Genomic DNA, 16997 nt, shown 5'->3' with positions numbered 1-16997 from the left:
CCAAGCAGCATTTGGCAGCGTCGCTTTTTCAATACCAGACAATGAGATCAGTTCGCTGCGGCACGCAAACAATTCTTCCATAGTTTTAAAGGCCTGTTTTTGTCCCTAATATACTTGTGATTGGCCAGAAACTTCTGGGTTTACATTCCAGCTCATTTAAAGACAATTACTGTTAAATGTAGGTCGCATGTGGCAGCGATCCTATAGATGTTTCATGCTTCACTTGCTCATTATTTACGCCGTTATCTTCCATTCAATTCGTTGAGGGTTTTAATAGAGGAAGTGACATTCAGGGTCATGTGAAATTTCCACCATGAATCCATAGGTTATAAAATGTCATAATCTGAAGAACACTTAATGTTCAAGTTATTACTTTAACCTTTGCGTTCACTTTTTTTGCTTTTCAACTGTCTGTCAGCGACTTGAGTCTATAGGAGAAAAGAATTAACTTTCTTTCTCCACTTTGGCGTTTAAAACTCTGAGTCCATATGGAAGTGCTTGAGCTGCTGTGGCATGAGGTAAGAGAAGCCAGTTGCTGAGCAACACGTAATGGAACAACACGCATGCATCCCCTAACCAGGCGACTTGAGGCCTCACGCCAACAGACAATCTGTGCTTGTTTCCATTCAAGGATTTCCGGGCGCACAAGTGTTCTTCAGCCAGATGTCCATCAGCGGTAATGTCATGGTGTTTGGTGTTTAGGGGACGGCCCGATGGACGGTCATGTTGAAAGTCTATCAGCTCTGTTCTCACCCTGGTACTTCTGACACTCAGCAGGCCAGACCATGATCCTCCCTGGGGGGGGGGGGGGGGGGGGGGGCAGGGCAGAGACTGGAATGGGCGGCTCCTCTTATCAGGAGTCAGCTCTCCCTGCACATGGTGGAACCACAGGAGCGTCGCTGAGCTTCATGACCACTGGAGAGGTGTTACCACAGGGTGGTACACAGAGAGAAGCTTCGCTGGGTCCTCATTATTCTGAACATCTTTCACATTTGCAGTTACCTGCAAAATGATTGCAAATACAGCTGTTACCCTTTAATTCATCTTTTATTATATGAACATCATATAAACACAGAAATGTGATTTACTTATAAGCATGCATGAGGACATTTCTTTAAAGATGTATTTTCAACAATTCATGTATTCTATTTCATTATTACTATGTTGTATTAGATGGTTCTTTATTATCTGTTCATTCACCAGCTCACATACCACTACAATATTAATCAATATGATTAAATTGTAGTGTGTAGAACGCATTATATAATATAGTAAATATTGTATGATGTGTACCACTGCTGCCAAGGGGTTCAAATGATTTTTTATGTCGATATTACTTTGCGAAAGTTTCTCTGAGCAAAATATTAACTGCCACAGAAATAAAATAATAAATATCATCTTTGAGCTTGATAGTGATGATTTGTTTTCAGTTTGTTCAGTTTCTTAAAAAATATTCATAAGGGGCTGAGACCTGAAAGACTCTGGTTTAAAAATATATAATATTTACAACTGTTGTCTCATTTTACTGGTATTTAAAGTCATGTGTCAAATGTAGTTTGGAATATTTTTACTTTTCAACAATATATATTTAGGACCCAAACTTCAGGCTTAAACTTCAAACGTTTAAAACCCCTGGATTTCAACCCCATTAATTAAAAAGAACATCCTGAATTATGATTTAACACTTATTCAAAAAGCAAACACACCTACAGCTGTCTTCACATTATTTAAGTTCAGATTGGTGCGAACAAGTATCATTGGCATCACCTCTTTAAGAATGAGACCATGCAGCTCCCTTCAAACCTGAGAAGAAAGAAGAAACCAAAAGGAAAAAGTAAAAACCTAAATTGAAAGCAGACTTAGAAAGGCCATAACCTTTTGAAGCAACCCTCTTATATGCAACCTTCAGGGATGTTGAGAAGATGTTTTCACCTTTACAAGGACTCAGTGTTTTGCAGTGTCGTTCTGGGATAAACACACATGGATGCTAAAGACCTTTTGTTTCTTCTCCGGATTGAGAGCCGAGTTGGCCGCTGTGTGACAGGCCGGCTCAAACATTGTGTATAATTATTCTGAGAACAGCGGCAGGTGTTTATTCCTGTGGACTGCAGAGGTACAATAGAGCCCCGCGGCTCATGTCACAGAGTTGGACCACGTCCCTGAGTGTAAAAATATCCATTTGACGAATGGCGTTATCTCTCTATTCACACAACTCCTGACCAGCGAACAAAGGCCCAGTCTGCTGCAGCGATGTGATGGAAAATCCAAAAGTCTCTTCTGAGAGATGTGAACGGTGGTTAAGTGGTTTATTAGTCTCCAGCTGCACACAAAAGAGGAACCCGGCAGGATTTCCGCTCTCGAATTCTTCCAAAAAGTTTCCTCTAGCAGCGTTTGAACAGCAACATGGGAGTTAAAAAAAAAGTATTATAAGACTAAGACGTGGGTTTTAATTAAATCTTTAAATCCTGCAGAGGGAAAAAGGGCTCTTAAGAGGCTTGTATCTGTTATAGAGGTTAACATTCATTCTGAAATCATAAGAGGATTAGTTAAGTTCTCTATTCATAAAGAACAGGATTAAATTATTCAGTCCTCCCAATACATTTCACAGTTCACAAGCTGCGAAGCAAATATCTGCCCTAACAAATAATTTAGCAAAACACCCTGGAGATTGGTGCTTTTAGAAATATGAAATATTAAGAGACAGGAATAATTTAAAAATACACTTGTTGTCTTTTGATAGGTTCCCGTGAGATGTATCTAAAATTGTTGTGTTCATGCCTGGTTTGTACAATACATTGCATCATATTGATGCTCATACAAGATCTAAGGTTTCTGCTTTGTACTTGATATATTCATTCATTAGAATTTCTTCAAATAAATAATCCTTATTCTGAAATAAATGCGATTTAAACGCATATCGAAAATCCAACATAACATATCAAGAGTTTCTCTGTGTAGATATTTGTGTTCAGTGGATCCCAAACATTTCAGCCTCTGACTGTGAAGATGCCAGAAAGATGAGACCCACAATTATCCCTGGAGGCAGTAGAAACACAAAGGATATTTATCTGAGCTAGTTTGAAAGAGTAATCACCAATGTGCACTGATGCTGTTGCTAATTTGCTTTTCACTTTAAGGGTCATATGCGGACAATAACATCAGACAATCATATTTCGCAGTGTCTCCTCCTGTCCCTAGCTTTAGGAACCACATTCAGCAGAGAGCGAGGAAGAGACAGAAAGACAAAAAAACAGATTATTTTCAATGCAAAATATATCTCTTGTCAGCATTTTCACACTTTTTTTCTGCCTGTTTGCAAAACTGGATTTATGATTAATGAGACTCTCGGGTGGATGAGGACGTTGTTTTTTCTGGGAGGTAACCACCATGCTGTGCTGTTTAGAAGATAAAAGATTTCTGCAACCAGTTGCAAACAGCAGCATAATTAAAACAACCAAACATTGTGTTTAAAATTCTCCGTCAGCGTTACTTGTGTCTCATTCTTGCTCCAATTTGCATTCACTGACAGTTTAAAGCAGCAAAAGGATTCCATACCTGCTGCGTTGACATCAATAATGAATATTAATTTGTTATTCTAAGTAGCACTTGAACTTAAATTCCCCATTCACCCAAGCACAGCTCAGCTTGACTCAACAGGCCCTGTGTAAATGAGATTATACCAAGAGTGTCATTATGTGGGAGAAGTGCAAAGAGCGGACACAAACAAATAGAAATAGAGGATATAGATAATTGATTCAATAAGGAACTGATTAACACTGCCCTCCACAGACAATGAATAGTGACAAATAAGCTTCAACTCATGCAATGTGAAATACAACCAGTATCAGTGGAGTTTGATGCTGCAAAGCTGTGATTTCTCAATATTGTATAATTACTGCATGTGATGTAAGTGCATCTATATAGGGTTTGCATGCTTTTCTGTCTCTGTGTGGATTTCCCTCCCACAGTCCAAAGACATTGGGGTCACAGAATGTGTGACTCTACATTGACCATATATGTGAAAGTCAGTGTGAATGGTGTGTTGGCCCTGACCAGTAACAACTGGCTCCAGCTCCTCATGCGACCCTCACAAGGACAAGCAGTGCAGAGGATAGATGTACAGACATCTCCACTTTTCAATAACAGTTTTATTTCCACACAAAATATTCCTGATTTCTGAATTCTTCAAGGCAGCTGAGTGCTACTGTCTTCACAAAGCTGTGGATCATCTTAAAAATAGATCTGTCTGTCTCTTGCCGATTTGTTCTCATAATAAATCTGAGCTTGTCCACATCACTCTGAAATAAATCAGATAACCAGCAGCAGTTATTGTGAGTCAGATTCAGCAGCTCATTTTGAAAAGGGAAAAAGAAGAAGGCTTAATCGCATTCTGTTTTTTGGTTCGGTAATTAAATCCACGAGGACACGACTGGAAACTCTGGGTTGTTTATTTGTTGGTTAGCCACCGTGACACCAAGGGGCCGTAATTATGGTGATTTACTGCTTATTCAGAGTGACATAATTGTAGTAATGGGTGGAAGGTTGGTGGGATGCCCATTCTTCCTGTTTTGGCTGAGGGCCATTCAGTTAGTTCCGACTGTTTACGTCCGCGTCAAAATCGTATTAAAGGAATCAGCTCAGCAAACAAACATCTTTGGAGCACAGAGCATGACGTTCACTGTGACTGATACTGAGGGAATCTGTTGCACCCGTACTGTACAAGAGCCATCATGCTGTTTCATTTGGAAAAAAGACGCCATACTATACATCAGATATAATTTAACACCTTTCTCCCTTCAGCTGCTCTTTTTTCTACGGTGACCCTGAAGGCTCAACATACTGCAAATTACATGCAAATGAAGAAAACATCTTCCTCAATCTGACCACACATGTGCTTTGTTTACTATCCCTCTGTGTTGTTTAAAAAGAGAGAATTTGATATTTAATAAAAATATATAAGATGGTTGCTAATTTTAACTTTGTGATCGCATTATTACGATATTTTTGTAAGTATACGCTGTTAACTTAGTGTAAAATCAAGTAATCTGACGAATTACACTAAGTTAACACAGTTACATTTAGATGATGTGTCAACTTTGCTAAGCTAACACGTTGGTTTGAAAAGACAATGTCACTTTTGTATTGTTTGCAAACAGGTTGTTGGTGCAGAGTGAAGTTAGAAAACTTTGTGTTCATCCTACCTGGTTTATCTGCAATGATTTTAAAGTCAGTGTTTTTCACTAAATTAAACTGAATTTGCTTTATTTCCGTTCATGTGTGTGGTTCACATGTAAGTCTGAGTGATTTAATGAATAAGTGCCCTTTTGTCAGACATTGCATGTTGAAACAATGTTCAGACTCAAGTTCACAAGTTTTAATAAACGATCTGTAATTCAGCTCGATGTGAAGCATTCAGGAACAGAATGAAGAGACAGACAGACAGAGAGACAGACAGAGAGAAAGACAGACGCTTGCAGAATTAGTAGGTATCGTTTCTCTATTTGCATGTGTTTTGTTTCTTTGCACTTGTTTTTTTAATTGTGGTGGGTTGACCTCTCAGGGCCACCATATTTTCCTCTCTTTCTCTGTCCCATTCTCTCTTTGCCTCATCTCTCTACTTTCACCTGTCTGAGACGTAAGACACTTTCTCCAGGGTGCGTGCTTCCACAGAAAAGTTTCAGTCCTGTTTCTAAATCTAGCTCTCCTCATCCCGACGGCCATGACGCACGTAGGTTTGCTTCTGCAGCCAATTACGTTTCTGCACAACAATTACAGAGAATTGACAGAAAAGGGCCCGAAAAGCAAAGAAGCATTGTGCAATAGTGTTTTGCGTTTGTATCTGAACATATTAGATAATTTACCTTCAATACTTTGAAAATCAGAGATTTTTTTAATACCAATAAAGAACAGGACAACAGCTCCACAGATGAACCATTCACTTCAGCAGCAATCTTTAGTCTGATTTTTTCAGGCTGCTTTCACTGACACTGTGTTTTCGGAAGAAAAGCATATTACCTATGTTTTCACCATTACCGCTATCAAAGATTTATTGTGAAACTCATTTGGACTAGACAGATAGAGAAATAAAGAGAAATGTCTAAAGAAAGAGAGAAACCTGGAGAATTAGAGAAAAGAGCTGCAGCTGCTACATAGAGACAAGGATGTCCAAAGCTCAGCACCTGTTTGGATAAGAGAATATTTAATGTATTTAAAACAAAATACATGCGTGAAACTGTGATGAGAGTTGACAGAAAAGGGCCCGAAAAGCAAAGAAGCATTGTGCAATAGTGTTTTGTGTTTGTATCTGAACATATTAGATAATTTACCTTCAATACTTTGAACATAAGAGATTTTTTTTGCTTGTTGACATACGATTCTAATTAAGAACAGGACAACAGCTCCACAGATGAACCATTCACTTCAGCAGCAATCTTTGGTCTGATTTGTTCAGGCTGCTTTCACTGACTCTGTGTTTTCGGAGGAAAACATATTACCTATGTTTTCACAATTACCGCTATCAAAGATTTATTGTGAAACTGATTTGGACTTTTGGTCGTGTTCTAGTATAAGTAGATATCACTTCAACGCTAATCTCATATGTACAACAACAAGTACGGGCATTGTGTGTTTTTGTTACCTGCATCTTTTTCAAGACTGGAGGCAAATATCTACAGATGTCTGACACATGCGTAGTGTGGACGGTCATGCTAACAATGAATACATGCAGTATGTTGGACAAAGGACTTCATCATTTTAATAACGCTCAACATGTATAAGTAGTTAGGTTCTTTATTGACCGACACAGATTTAAAAGCACATTTGCAAAAATCCACAGAAGAATACTTTTTTTTTAAAAGCGGAGGAAGGGTGATACATTCACTGGCTGCATATCCCAATCCAGCAATGCAGACTCTTTATAGTGTAATATATAAAAAGCTTTTTGGAAAATGTGTCTTTAAGACCATGTAAGTGTTAACTTTGACATTTGACCTTTGACCGATCAGCTCCAAAAGTTAATCATCTGGAGATACCCTCTGAAAACACACAGACACACACACAACAGTGGTTTCTGCATAGTATCAGTAACGTCTCATGTTATAATTTTGGTTTTGGTATCTTGAACCCTGCAGGATTATATGTGATAATGTTTCATCCTGGCTGATACCACGTAGAGCAGTGGTCACCAACCTTTTCAAACCAAAGATCACATTTTAATTCCAAACGTAAGCCGAGATCTAGCACCCTGATATCTTCCAAAAAAAAACTTTAGGAAGGTCGTATTTACAATTTTTTGCAATTTCTGTTAAAGGCTGAATGTACAAGAAATGAATATAGACAAAGAGAGGCAGTTGTGCAACTTTTTGTATTCAATGCACGACATTCAAAAGAATATCAATGAAAATTTGCAATGCAAACTATGTAGCTTCTCAGTCACACATCATGTTCTGCAGAGGACCTGCTACTGCAGCAAAATGTTTTTACATATACTCTTTGATTTGAATATGGCCACAAATAGGATTAATTTCTTGTATAAAAGAAGTCCCTTGTACTCAAATAAATACCAGTACTACACAGTATGAAGCCGTGCATCTTCCGCTGACATAATTTCATCAGATAAACATTAAAACTCAGGTAAGATCATTTTCTCTGTTTATTCTGCTGTGAACCACAATGTTTATCTGTTTGACACAAATGTATTTGCAACACTTTCCGAACCCTTTCAGAGTAAAAGCACTCCAGCGTTTCGGTTTGGGGGTCGACAGTGAAGACTGGAGATCGACCGGTAGGCGACCACTGACATAGAGTAAGCTGCCTCCTTCTATAACATTAGAACATCTGAGACAGAGAATAAGAGAAAGGGGGAGACAAAGCACTATGTGTTTATGTAAGACGTGACTCAACTCTGCTACAATTATATGAACCGTTGAAGCAGCCCAGAATATGTCCAGATTCCTTGTGCTTTTTTCTTTAAACAGATTGTGCTTGCTTTAATCCTAATGATCTTATATTGAGCATTTTGTGCATTTTGTCTCATTCATTTGATTCCTCATAAACACATTCTCCCCTGGATAAGTACGTTTTACTCTAAACTGTGTTAGATGTATGTTCCATTAATTACCTCGGCAGCGCAGACAGGCCATTGTCAAGTTTATATTTTAATTTGGTAATAAAAAATTTAAAAAGACGTTGATATAAACCCACTAGGCAGATAGAGAAATAAAGAGAAACATCTAAAGAAAGAGAGAAACCTGGAGAATAAGAGACAATAGCTGCATTTGCTACATAGAGACAAGGATGTCCAAAGCTCAGCACCTGATTGGATAAGAGAACATGTAATGTATTTAAAACAAAATACATGTGTGAAACTGAGAGAAGTTTCATCTGGTTGGAAGGAGGTGAGAGTAAACCTGACAGATCTCTGACGCTCCTGGAGAATTTCACAAAGAGTAAATATCATGTCAAGTCTGAAAGTCCTTCAAGTGAGACCCAGCTGTCCTCGTAAAACACATGAACATGAAGAGCAGACCACTACTGCCCCCTGCACGACAAAGAGAGAGAGCAACCACATTACAGCATCCTGAGTCTCTCTCTCTCTCTCTCTCTCTCTCTCTCTCTCTCTCTCTCTCTCTGGTGATTTACACATCAGAAAGACAACAGATCGATGTGGGTTTTGTCTTTGTTCCCCAGATGGGAACAGAACATTCAGTTTGACTCGCCCGAGCAGAAGCTCAACGAACCACCGCTGTGAAAACAATCATTCCCAACACACACCCTGCGACCACACAGGCTCAACACACTCACACAGCTCTTCCCACCTGCAGTTGTTTTAAGTGTTTTAAACTTCAGAGGGATTCTCCACTGTGATTCCTTCACATGCATGACTGAGACAGAGCAAAAGGGGCTTTAATTTTTCATCGCAGGATTTGAAAAATGTTATAAAACAAAGAAAACAAGAGACCAGGGGAAGTTACTCAGTGAAACTGTTCTCTAGTGAACCTGGGCTCGGCCTCTCCAGGAAGCAGGAGATGTGGATGAAGGGCTGAGTAAGGATGACTCATGTAAACCCACAGCATCACCAGATAGATCCCACAATGGTCCTGGATCCACTTAAAATAGAAAACCCAGGAGATTCAGTTCAATACTAAATCGTCAGCATCAGATATTCTCCTTTTACAGAGAAATATTGACAAACAGCCTTCAACTGGGAGACCCGTTATTCCCATGGCATCACAAACTCCAGGAGATCCTCCCCTCCTGGTCAGCGTCAAATCCTCGTCACTCCACATAAGTTATAAATGAACCACTGAAATACCCACTGATGTTTATAGAAGCTGCGTCGCATCAACAACAAATATTCCAACACAGGTGAGTAAAACCAACATGTTTTATTGTTTTTACAAAGCTCCACAGGTTAATAAGTCTGTTGTAAATTGTTGTTCATGTCTATCGCTCATCTCGATGTAATTGGCATCGCTTCGGTCGTATTCAGTCAAATTAAATTATATTTGTATAACGCTAAATGGCAACATATATTATCTCAAGGCAACAATTGACTAAAGTGTAAATGGTGAATGGTAGATTCAATGACAAATCAATAGAATGGGAGTATTTAATTCATTTTAGCACTAAAATAGTTTCACTTAAAAGCCTGCATTAAAACATCTATATTGTAACGTAACCTATTTTACAAAAGCCACAAAGATAATAATATCAAATGATTTTTCTAATCATTTAACAGCTGAAAGATCTAAAACATGTAAAATCCAAATAAAATTAACTAAAACTTTATAAAAAAAAGCTTCATGAAACATTTTGTGCCACTAATAAAGGGAAACAAGAAGATCATATGTATTTATATATATAATCACTGTGATCAATCAATTGGAAATGTACCAAAAAATGTTTCCAACTTCATTACTGAATTGAGGAACCAATGATAACATGTAAATTGAAACAAATGTTTTTTTCAGACTAGAAAACTCAAAATGTGGTTAAATGTGTTTATTTAGTATTTAACAACTAATTAAATGTTCCAGAACAAGTGTGTAGTGTTCTGTTACTTCTATTTAGATTTCAATATATGTCTAAAGAACATTGATTAAGTCTCCAGGGAGAAGCTTCTCTGTCAAACTTGATAAGTCCCACAGGAGTGTGTTTGTGTGTGTGTGTGTGTGTGTGTGTGAGTGTGTGTGTGTGTGTGTGTCCTGAGGTGTAGCCGACAGCAGAGGTAGATGAGAAACACCACAGAGGGAACACAGGTCCACATTTAACCAGAAACGGCCCCTTGATGGTTGTACAAGGAACGCTCACCGCCTCTGGCTCCAGTCCCTTCACTGGAGGTCCAGCACACTCTCACATGTTCAAACAGGTCGTGTTAATCAGCCCGACTCAGAGCGGCTGTGAATCGTCCCACAGCTCGGAACAGAACTGGACATTCGGGGAAAAAACTGCAAAAGATTTGTTAAAAAAGATCTTCCATTGGTGGTAAGAGCCAAGGACACAGACTTCAAAGCCCAGGACGCCTGTGATGGTTTGCTTAGTTTCTGACTCCAGTCATTATTCCATCAATCCAGCCACTACTGGATTTATTTTCCAGGTTCTCATCCTTTTTCTGCTCAGAAATTAGCTTCAGGTATATCTAAATGTCAGATGCAGGCTTTTAAGAGCTCCAGGAAATCACCAAATTTCCACTTGCCCTTACAAACAGAAGTCTTGTCCATGTGCAGAAGAGATGAACTTTGCCATTTTAGTTTGGGATTAGCTGCCCTTTTTATTCTGTTGTGAAAGGGTGGAGCTTTTATCATGATTCCCTTAAGTGAGTTACATGTCCCTCGATGCAGGGAGTCGTGGTTCCCAGAGGAGAGACCACACACAGACACAATAACATGATAACAGCCGGAGGAGAAGCCCGGACGCTGTTTGTAACACGTCTGTTCTCTCGGGGAAATATCTCACTCTAACTAGTTCAACTCTTCTGGGAATTCACCTCCCAGCAGATCACAACAGTGATTGGAATGAATAACAGACTTTCTGAGATGACCGAGTGTTGGAATAATTGTATAATAAGTTATCATGAGCTGAATATAACCCTGCGTTGTTGAGTTCAGGAGTTGACTGGAACCTGCTGAAATAAGCATAAATGTGTGGCGACATTCTTACGCCAGAGTTATAGTTGCAATCAGAAATATTCAACCCCCTCATCTCAAAAGATATTATAATGATGTGGACGACAGATAATGACAATAAATGACAAAAAACCTCATCAAACATCAAAAGATATTTACTGATGCGTATTTTAGTTATTTTGACAACAGAAGTTAACTTAACTTTTAAGTTAAAATGAAAAATGTAACTCTTTCAACACATGTGCATGTTCAGTATTATTCAACCTCCAGCTTCAGGACTTTGTGGATCATCCTCTAGCTTTTATAACTTCTAACAAACGTTTTCGGTAAGTACAGACAAGCTTCTTACGCCTCTCGATTGGAATCTTTGCCCATATTTCAAGTGAAAAAGCCTCTAGCTCAGTGATGTTTGATGGCGTCCGTGCTGCAACTGCCTTCTTTAAATCCCACCAAAGATTTTCAATCAGATTTAAATCTGGTGACTGAGAAGGTCACTCCAGGACTAACAGGTTCTTTTTCTCAACCAAGCTTTGTCTGACTTGGAGGTTTTGCTTTGGATCATTGTCTTTCTGGAAAGTCTAATGATCACCAAGGTTCAATTTGTCAACAGAAGGCATCACATTCCTCTTTAAAAGGGCCTGGTATTTCTGTGAATCCATGATCCCAGGTACACGATCCAGATCCTAGTTCCTGCCGCAGAAAAACAGCCCAACATCATCAATGACCCACCATCAGGCTTGACCTTGGGGATGGTATTCCTCTGGTCAGAAGCCTTTCCCACGGCAGATCTACCGCTGGTCCATACGTCCAAACAGTTCCAGTTTGGTTTCATCAGTCCAGAGAACTGTCGCCCAAAACTCAGGAGTCTTATCCAAAGTCCTCCTGGCATATTCTAGTCGACTTTTGATGTTCCTTGTGGTCAAGAGCTGAGTGCGTCTTGGAGTCCGGCCATGGAGTCCTTTTCTATTCAGTGCACGTCTTATAGTTGCTTGTACCAGCCTTCATCAGGTCGTCCTGTCGGTGTCTTGCAGTCACACAGAGTTTATCTGAGTTGTTCTGACTAAGTTGCTGAGGGCCCTTGATGAAATGTTGAACTTTCTTCCATGGCCAGGCTGGTTTGCAGCTGCTCCATAAGTTTTAAACTTCCCTATAATGATCCCAATCGTGTCTCTTGGAATATAATTTTTTGGGGAAATCTTCTTCTACCCAAGGCCTTTCAGGTGTGATGAAATAATTTCCTCTCTCAGCTTTTATGAACGCTCCTTTGTCTTTCCCATGATTGCAACTCACCTTGAATACCTTCATGGGGGGGGGGGGTTATATACGCATCACAGCTGCAGCAGATTAAGGATCAGTAAAGAGTTCCCAAAGGCTTAATTATGTTTCAACTCCACTTTAGGACAAAAAAAACAGCTTTTAAAACAACAATATTATATGGGGGTTGAATTATTGTGACATGGCTATCTTAACAAAATATACTGCTACACACAAATACTACATCATGCATTTTCCGTGTTTATTTTCTGTATCACTCAACTCATAAAGAAGTCATCCGAAGCAGAATCTTGCTCAAAGTCAACTTTAATTGATAAATCCTTAAAATCTTTGGGCGGTTGAATATTTCTGATTGCAACTGTAGCTTGACTAACCACTGCTGTGCTTCGCTAGAAGTTGTTTTTAAGGAACTGTCTGTTATGGTTATGAAACCATAGATGTGGTTTTTGTTACGTGCAGAATGTGGTATTACCAAATAAGTGACACGAGGACAAAGAAATTGTCGAGAAATTTGAAAAAACATGCATGATGTGTTGTAATACTGAGCTATGTGAATAAATACACTGTGTTAGGGAAGTACCGTTGAAGTTGGCTGGACCGACTCAGAGGTACGGACTTCCCATCCAGGTAAAACCTAAGAACTTGTGTATGTGTGGTGTTTGATTCAGTGAGTTCTTACAGCTTTGTTATATGTCCGGGTGAAATTCCCTCGACACTGAGCTTGGATGAGATAATCAAACTTATCAGTTCACATTTGAGTCCAAGTGTGAACTGGTCAAACTTAAATTTCCAAAACGCAGACTTGAGATATCATGTTGAAGACGCCAAAAACATATTTTGTGAGGCCACCTCGACCATGACTACCAAATTCAATCCAGTTAATCTGTGAGTCTAAGTGAATATATTTTTTGGGGTGTTCCTGAGATATCACTTTCACAAGAAGCTTGACCTAAGACTACCAAGATCGAATCAATTCTGTTTTTATTCCAAGTGAACATTAGCACAAAATTTGAATCAATTCCCTCAAAGCATTCTTTAGATATCAAGTTCACAAGACGGACAACAAGAGAAGCATAATGTCTCCGGCTGCTTCCGGCTCAGGGGCGTGATTCAGTAAAACCTTTCCACCTTCTTGTTGTTCTCCCTTCAGAGTCCTGGTCTGCTCAGTTGGAGGAACATGGAGAACAACGTGACCTCTGCCCCGACACGCTTCCCTCAGCTCAACACCACCGCTGACCTCTACGCCACAGTGAAACCCTTCAGTGTGTTCGATGGCTGCGATGACCAGGTGGAGGGCATCCTCTTCGACCTCACCCTCCAGTGCATCAACTTCTTCATCGGGATCCCTGCCAACCTGCTTGTCCTCGCAGTCCTCATCCGCAATCGCAAAGAACCCACCACCTCGGACATGTTCCTCGGCTGCCTGGCCTTCATGGACTTCTACTTCAGCACCATGCCCCCCCTCCACTTCATCAACCTTTACCACTGGCAGAGCAAGGGGGTGTGGTCCGCCCTCAAGTTCTCCTACGGCGTGAAAGACACCAGCGGCCCCTTGTTCCTGTCCTGCATCTGCCTGGATCGCTTCGTGGCCGTGCTCTTGCCGATTCAGTTTGGGCAGCTCAAGCACATCAAGTACCGGCTGAGCCTCGCGGTCCTGGTGCTCTGCCTCACCTTCGCCTACTCGGCTGCTAAGACCGTGGGAGGCCTCCCCAACTTCGAGAAGGTGTTCACGGGTGAGATCCTGGCAACCTTTACCTGGATGGTTGTGTGTAACGTGAGCATCCTGTGGGCTCTGAAAAGATCCCGCAGTGCAGGAAAAGATGAGATGCATCCTATGAAGAGGAAAGCCTTCAAGATGGTGCTGTCCATCCTGTGTATCATTGTGTTTAACTACCTGCCCCCTGTGGCCCTGTTCCCCTTCGAGGACTACTACTCCCCCGATGTGTTCCGCTGCTACGTGCAGCCCGTGGGCTTCGCCTTCCTCAACATCAGCAGCACCATCCAGCCGCTGGTGTACCTGGCTCGTCTGGAGAAGGTTCCTTTCCTCTCCGACGCCTGCGTGAAGAAGTGTTGCTCCCGGGTCAACGCAGCGAAGAACAAGGTCACACCTGAGCCAAACCTCAACTCTTGAGATATGTTACAATAATAAACACAGAGATTGTAATTGATTTCATTTCTCTGTACTTCAATGATTACATTTGAACTGAATGTGTTTTTATGCAGCGCAGTGGTTTTATTAGAAACAAATAGTATGTAAATATATCTTAACATATGCTGGAATTATGAAGAAACAAGGAAATACTTTTTTTATGTTATGTTTAATAAATTGATTTTGTTCTTCAAAATTATTTTCTCTTATTACAATAACTTTGTTGGTTTCAAAGCTGCTCTCTCAACTGTACGGAAATCCTTCAAAAATATTTGCTTGGCTTTGGCGCCACCTTGTGTACAAAACAGACTAATAAACTGTACCATATTAAATCCCTCCAGAATAAAACACATTTTCACCAGTGAAGTGTTACTTTATGAAGTTGGAATTTAACTGGAAAACCAAACATGCAAATGGGTAGTTGACAAATAAGGGTGAAACAGTATTTTTTTAATAAAGTTCTAATGAGGATTACAGTTTTATGAAATTATAATGTTCAAATGCTGAATTTTTTTAAACTGCTAGTGTTCCTCTGATTTTTTGTATAATTTCATTGTGGTGTGACCGGCCGTCACACCGCAGGACATTTTCATCCTTGTGAGTTATTTGCTATACAAGACTGACCTTAGCTATTATGCTAACTGAAGAATAACACAGTTTAACCTTAATATGTTTAATTAAATTTAAAAAAAAAAAATTTGAAATTTTTGTTTACACTTTTTTTTAAACAATTTTTTAACTACAGCCGTCACACTACAGGACATTCGAAAAATCACACATTCATTTTCTGATTGAAAGAGTGAAATTTATGAAATTAATCAGAGGTTAACAGTCACCTTTCAACATACACAGTACATTCCAACATCTGGGGGGCTTCCTGGTAGTGGGATAAACTAAGGACCCCTATAGTTGTCCATGTAACTGCCGTTTCAAAAATCTGATTTTCCATGTCACGCCACAGGAAATTATTTGTGTTACGAAAGTTATTTTGCTGTAAATACTAATATACTAGTTTTGTGCATATTAAAACCTAATATTAATAAAGTCATTATATACAATATAATGCCAAGGCAGCTATTACCTGCTCCAGATATTTCTGGTTTATTTTGTTAATATGTAGGTTTAATGCTTCACCTATGTTACGGTCACACCGCAGGACATTTTGCGTATTCGGCTTAAAATATAATCAAAACATAACAGATATTTCATACAAAATCCTAAGTTTAAAACAAAGTACCATAATATGCATCACATCCATGTGTTGTTTAAGTGGTTAAATGCATCTAAATAGACATTCACACTTAGTTACAGAAAAATCATGCGTCATGTCATCCACCCAAATACACAAATGAGGTATGTGCGTGTATGTGTGTGTTAGTTTTTATATCCTGGTGGGGACTTGAACCTGAATACACACTGATCCATGGGGACTCTGAAGGTTGAGGTCCCCACATGTGTGTAGGGACAGGTTTCTGAGGGTTAACACCTGAGTTTTAGGCTAAGTGTAAAAGTTAAACTTTGGTAAGGCATGTATATGTGATGGTAGTGATGTCAATGAGTGTCCCCACTGGAACAGGGAAACAGGTTTGCATGTGTGTTTCATGCATGATATAATTCCATTTATTATGGTGCATGATGCTGGACAGGTAAGAAAACTCTCCTCTATCCCAGTCCAACTTAATATGGAATATGCAGAATATCAATACCTCATCCTCATAGCTACAGTGTGTAGGTGAATTTATGTTAGTTTAGCATGAAGACTGGAAACTGGGCGAACACGGATCTCTCAGAAAGTAAGAAAATATCCTGCACAGCACTTTTAAATCAGTTTTTCATGTTACAGGAGGGTACAGGCAGCTCTTGTTTTTGCACAAGAATCTAAACAGACCCAAGCACTAGCTTTGCATCGCCTACATGCAAACAACAATAGCCTACTTTTTGTTTATTTCAAAGTTTATATTTTAAGTAAACTTTTATCCATTCTATTTAATTTACCTTTTATTTATTGTTTAAAAGTAGCTTAAGTGGCTTACATTTCTTAATCTGTCAGTTTGTGTGCAGTTGACAGGGGCTATACAATAATAGGGAACATTTTTATTTCTTTTCTCTAATGGCTGCCCGGCAGTCGTTAAGTTAATGTTAATATTTGAAATAAAACTGGTAAAGCTCTAAGTGAATTTGACTGTGTTGTATTTGAAGGTATGATTCAACATTTTCGATGGTCCAGTTCCAGAAATCCCAGGAAATCGTAATATCGAATCGCAATACTTACAGAATCGCAATACATATCGTATCGCCACCTAAGTATCGTGATAGTATCGTATCGGGAGCTCCCTGCCGATTCCTGTCCCTACACTTCAGTTTTTGTTCCCTTGTTCTTTATTTTATTATTGTTACATACATATATACAGTTTTCCCTTTTATTCTTTTCTTTTCCTTAACTGTCA

At 39.4% G+C, this 16997-nt stretch overlaps 1 protein-coding gene across 1 annotated transcript; it reads left to right on the top strand.

The window, feature by feature from the left end:
- Nucleotides 1-13578: 13578 nt before the first annotated feature.
- Nucleotides 13579-14532, top strand: LOC133023743 (G-protein coupled receptor 183-like). The gene has a single exon (XM_061090804.1). The coding sequence runs from the start codon at nucleotides 13579-13581 to the stop codon at nucleotides 14530-14532; it is 954 nt and encodes a 317-aa protein (XP_060946787.1).
- The last annotated feature ends 2465 nt before the right edge of the window (nucleotides 14533-16997 follow it).

This window comes from Limanda limanda, chromosome 17 (genome assembly GCF_963576545.1).
Source record: "Limanda limanda chromosome 17, fLimLim1.1, whole genome shotgun sequence".
Lineage (NCBI taxonomy): Eukaryota > Metazoa > Chordata > Actinopteri > Pleuronectiformes > Pleuronectidae > Limanda > Limanda limanda.
Note: the sequence above shows the minus strand (reverse complement) of the source record. Positions and strands in the feature narration are given on the sequence as shown.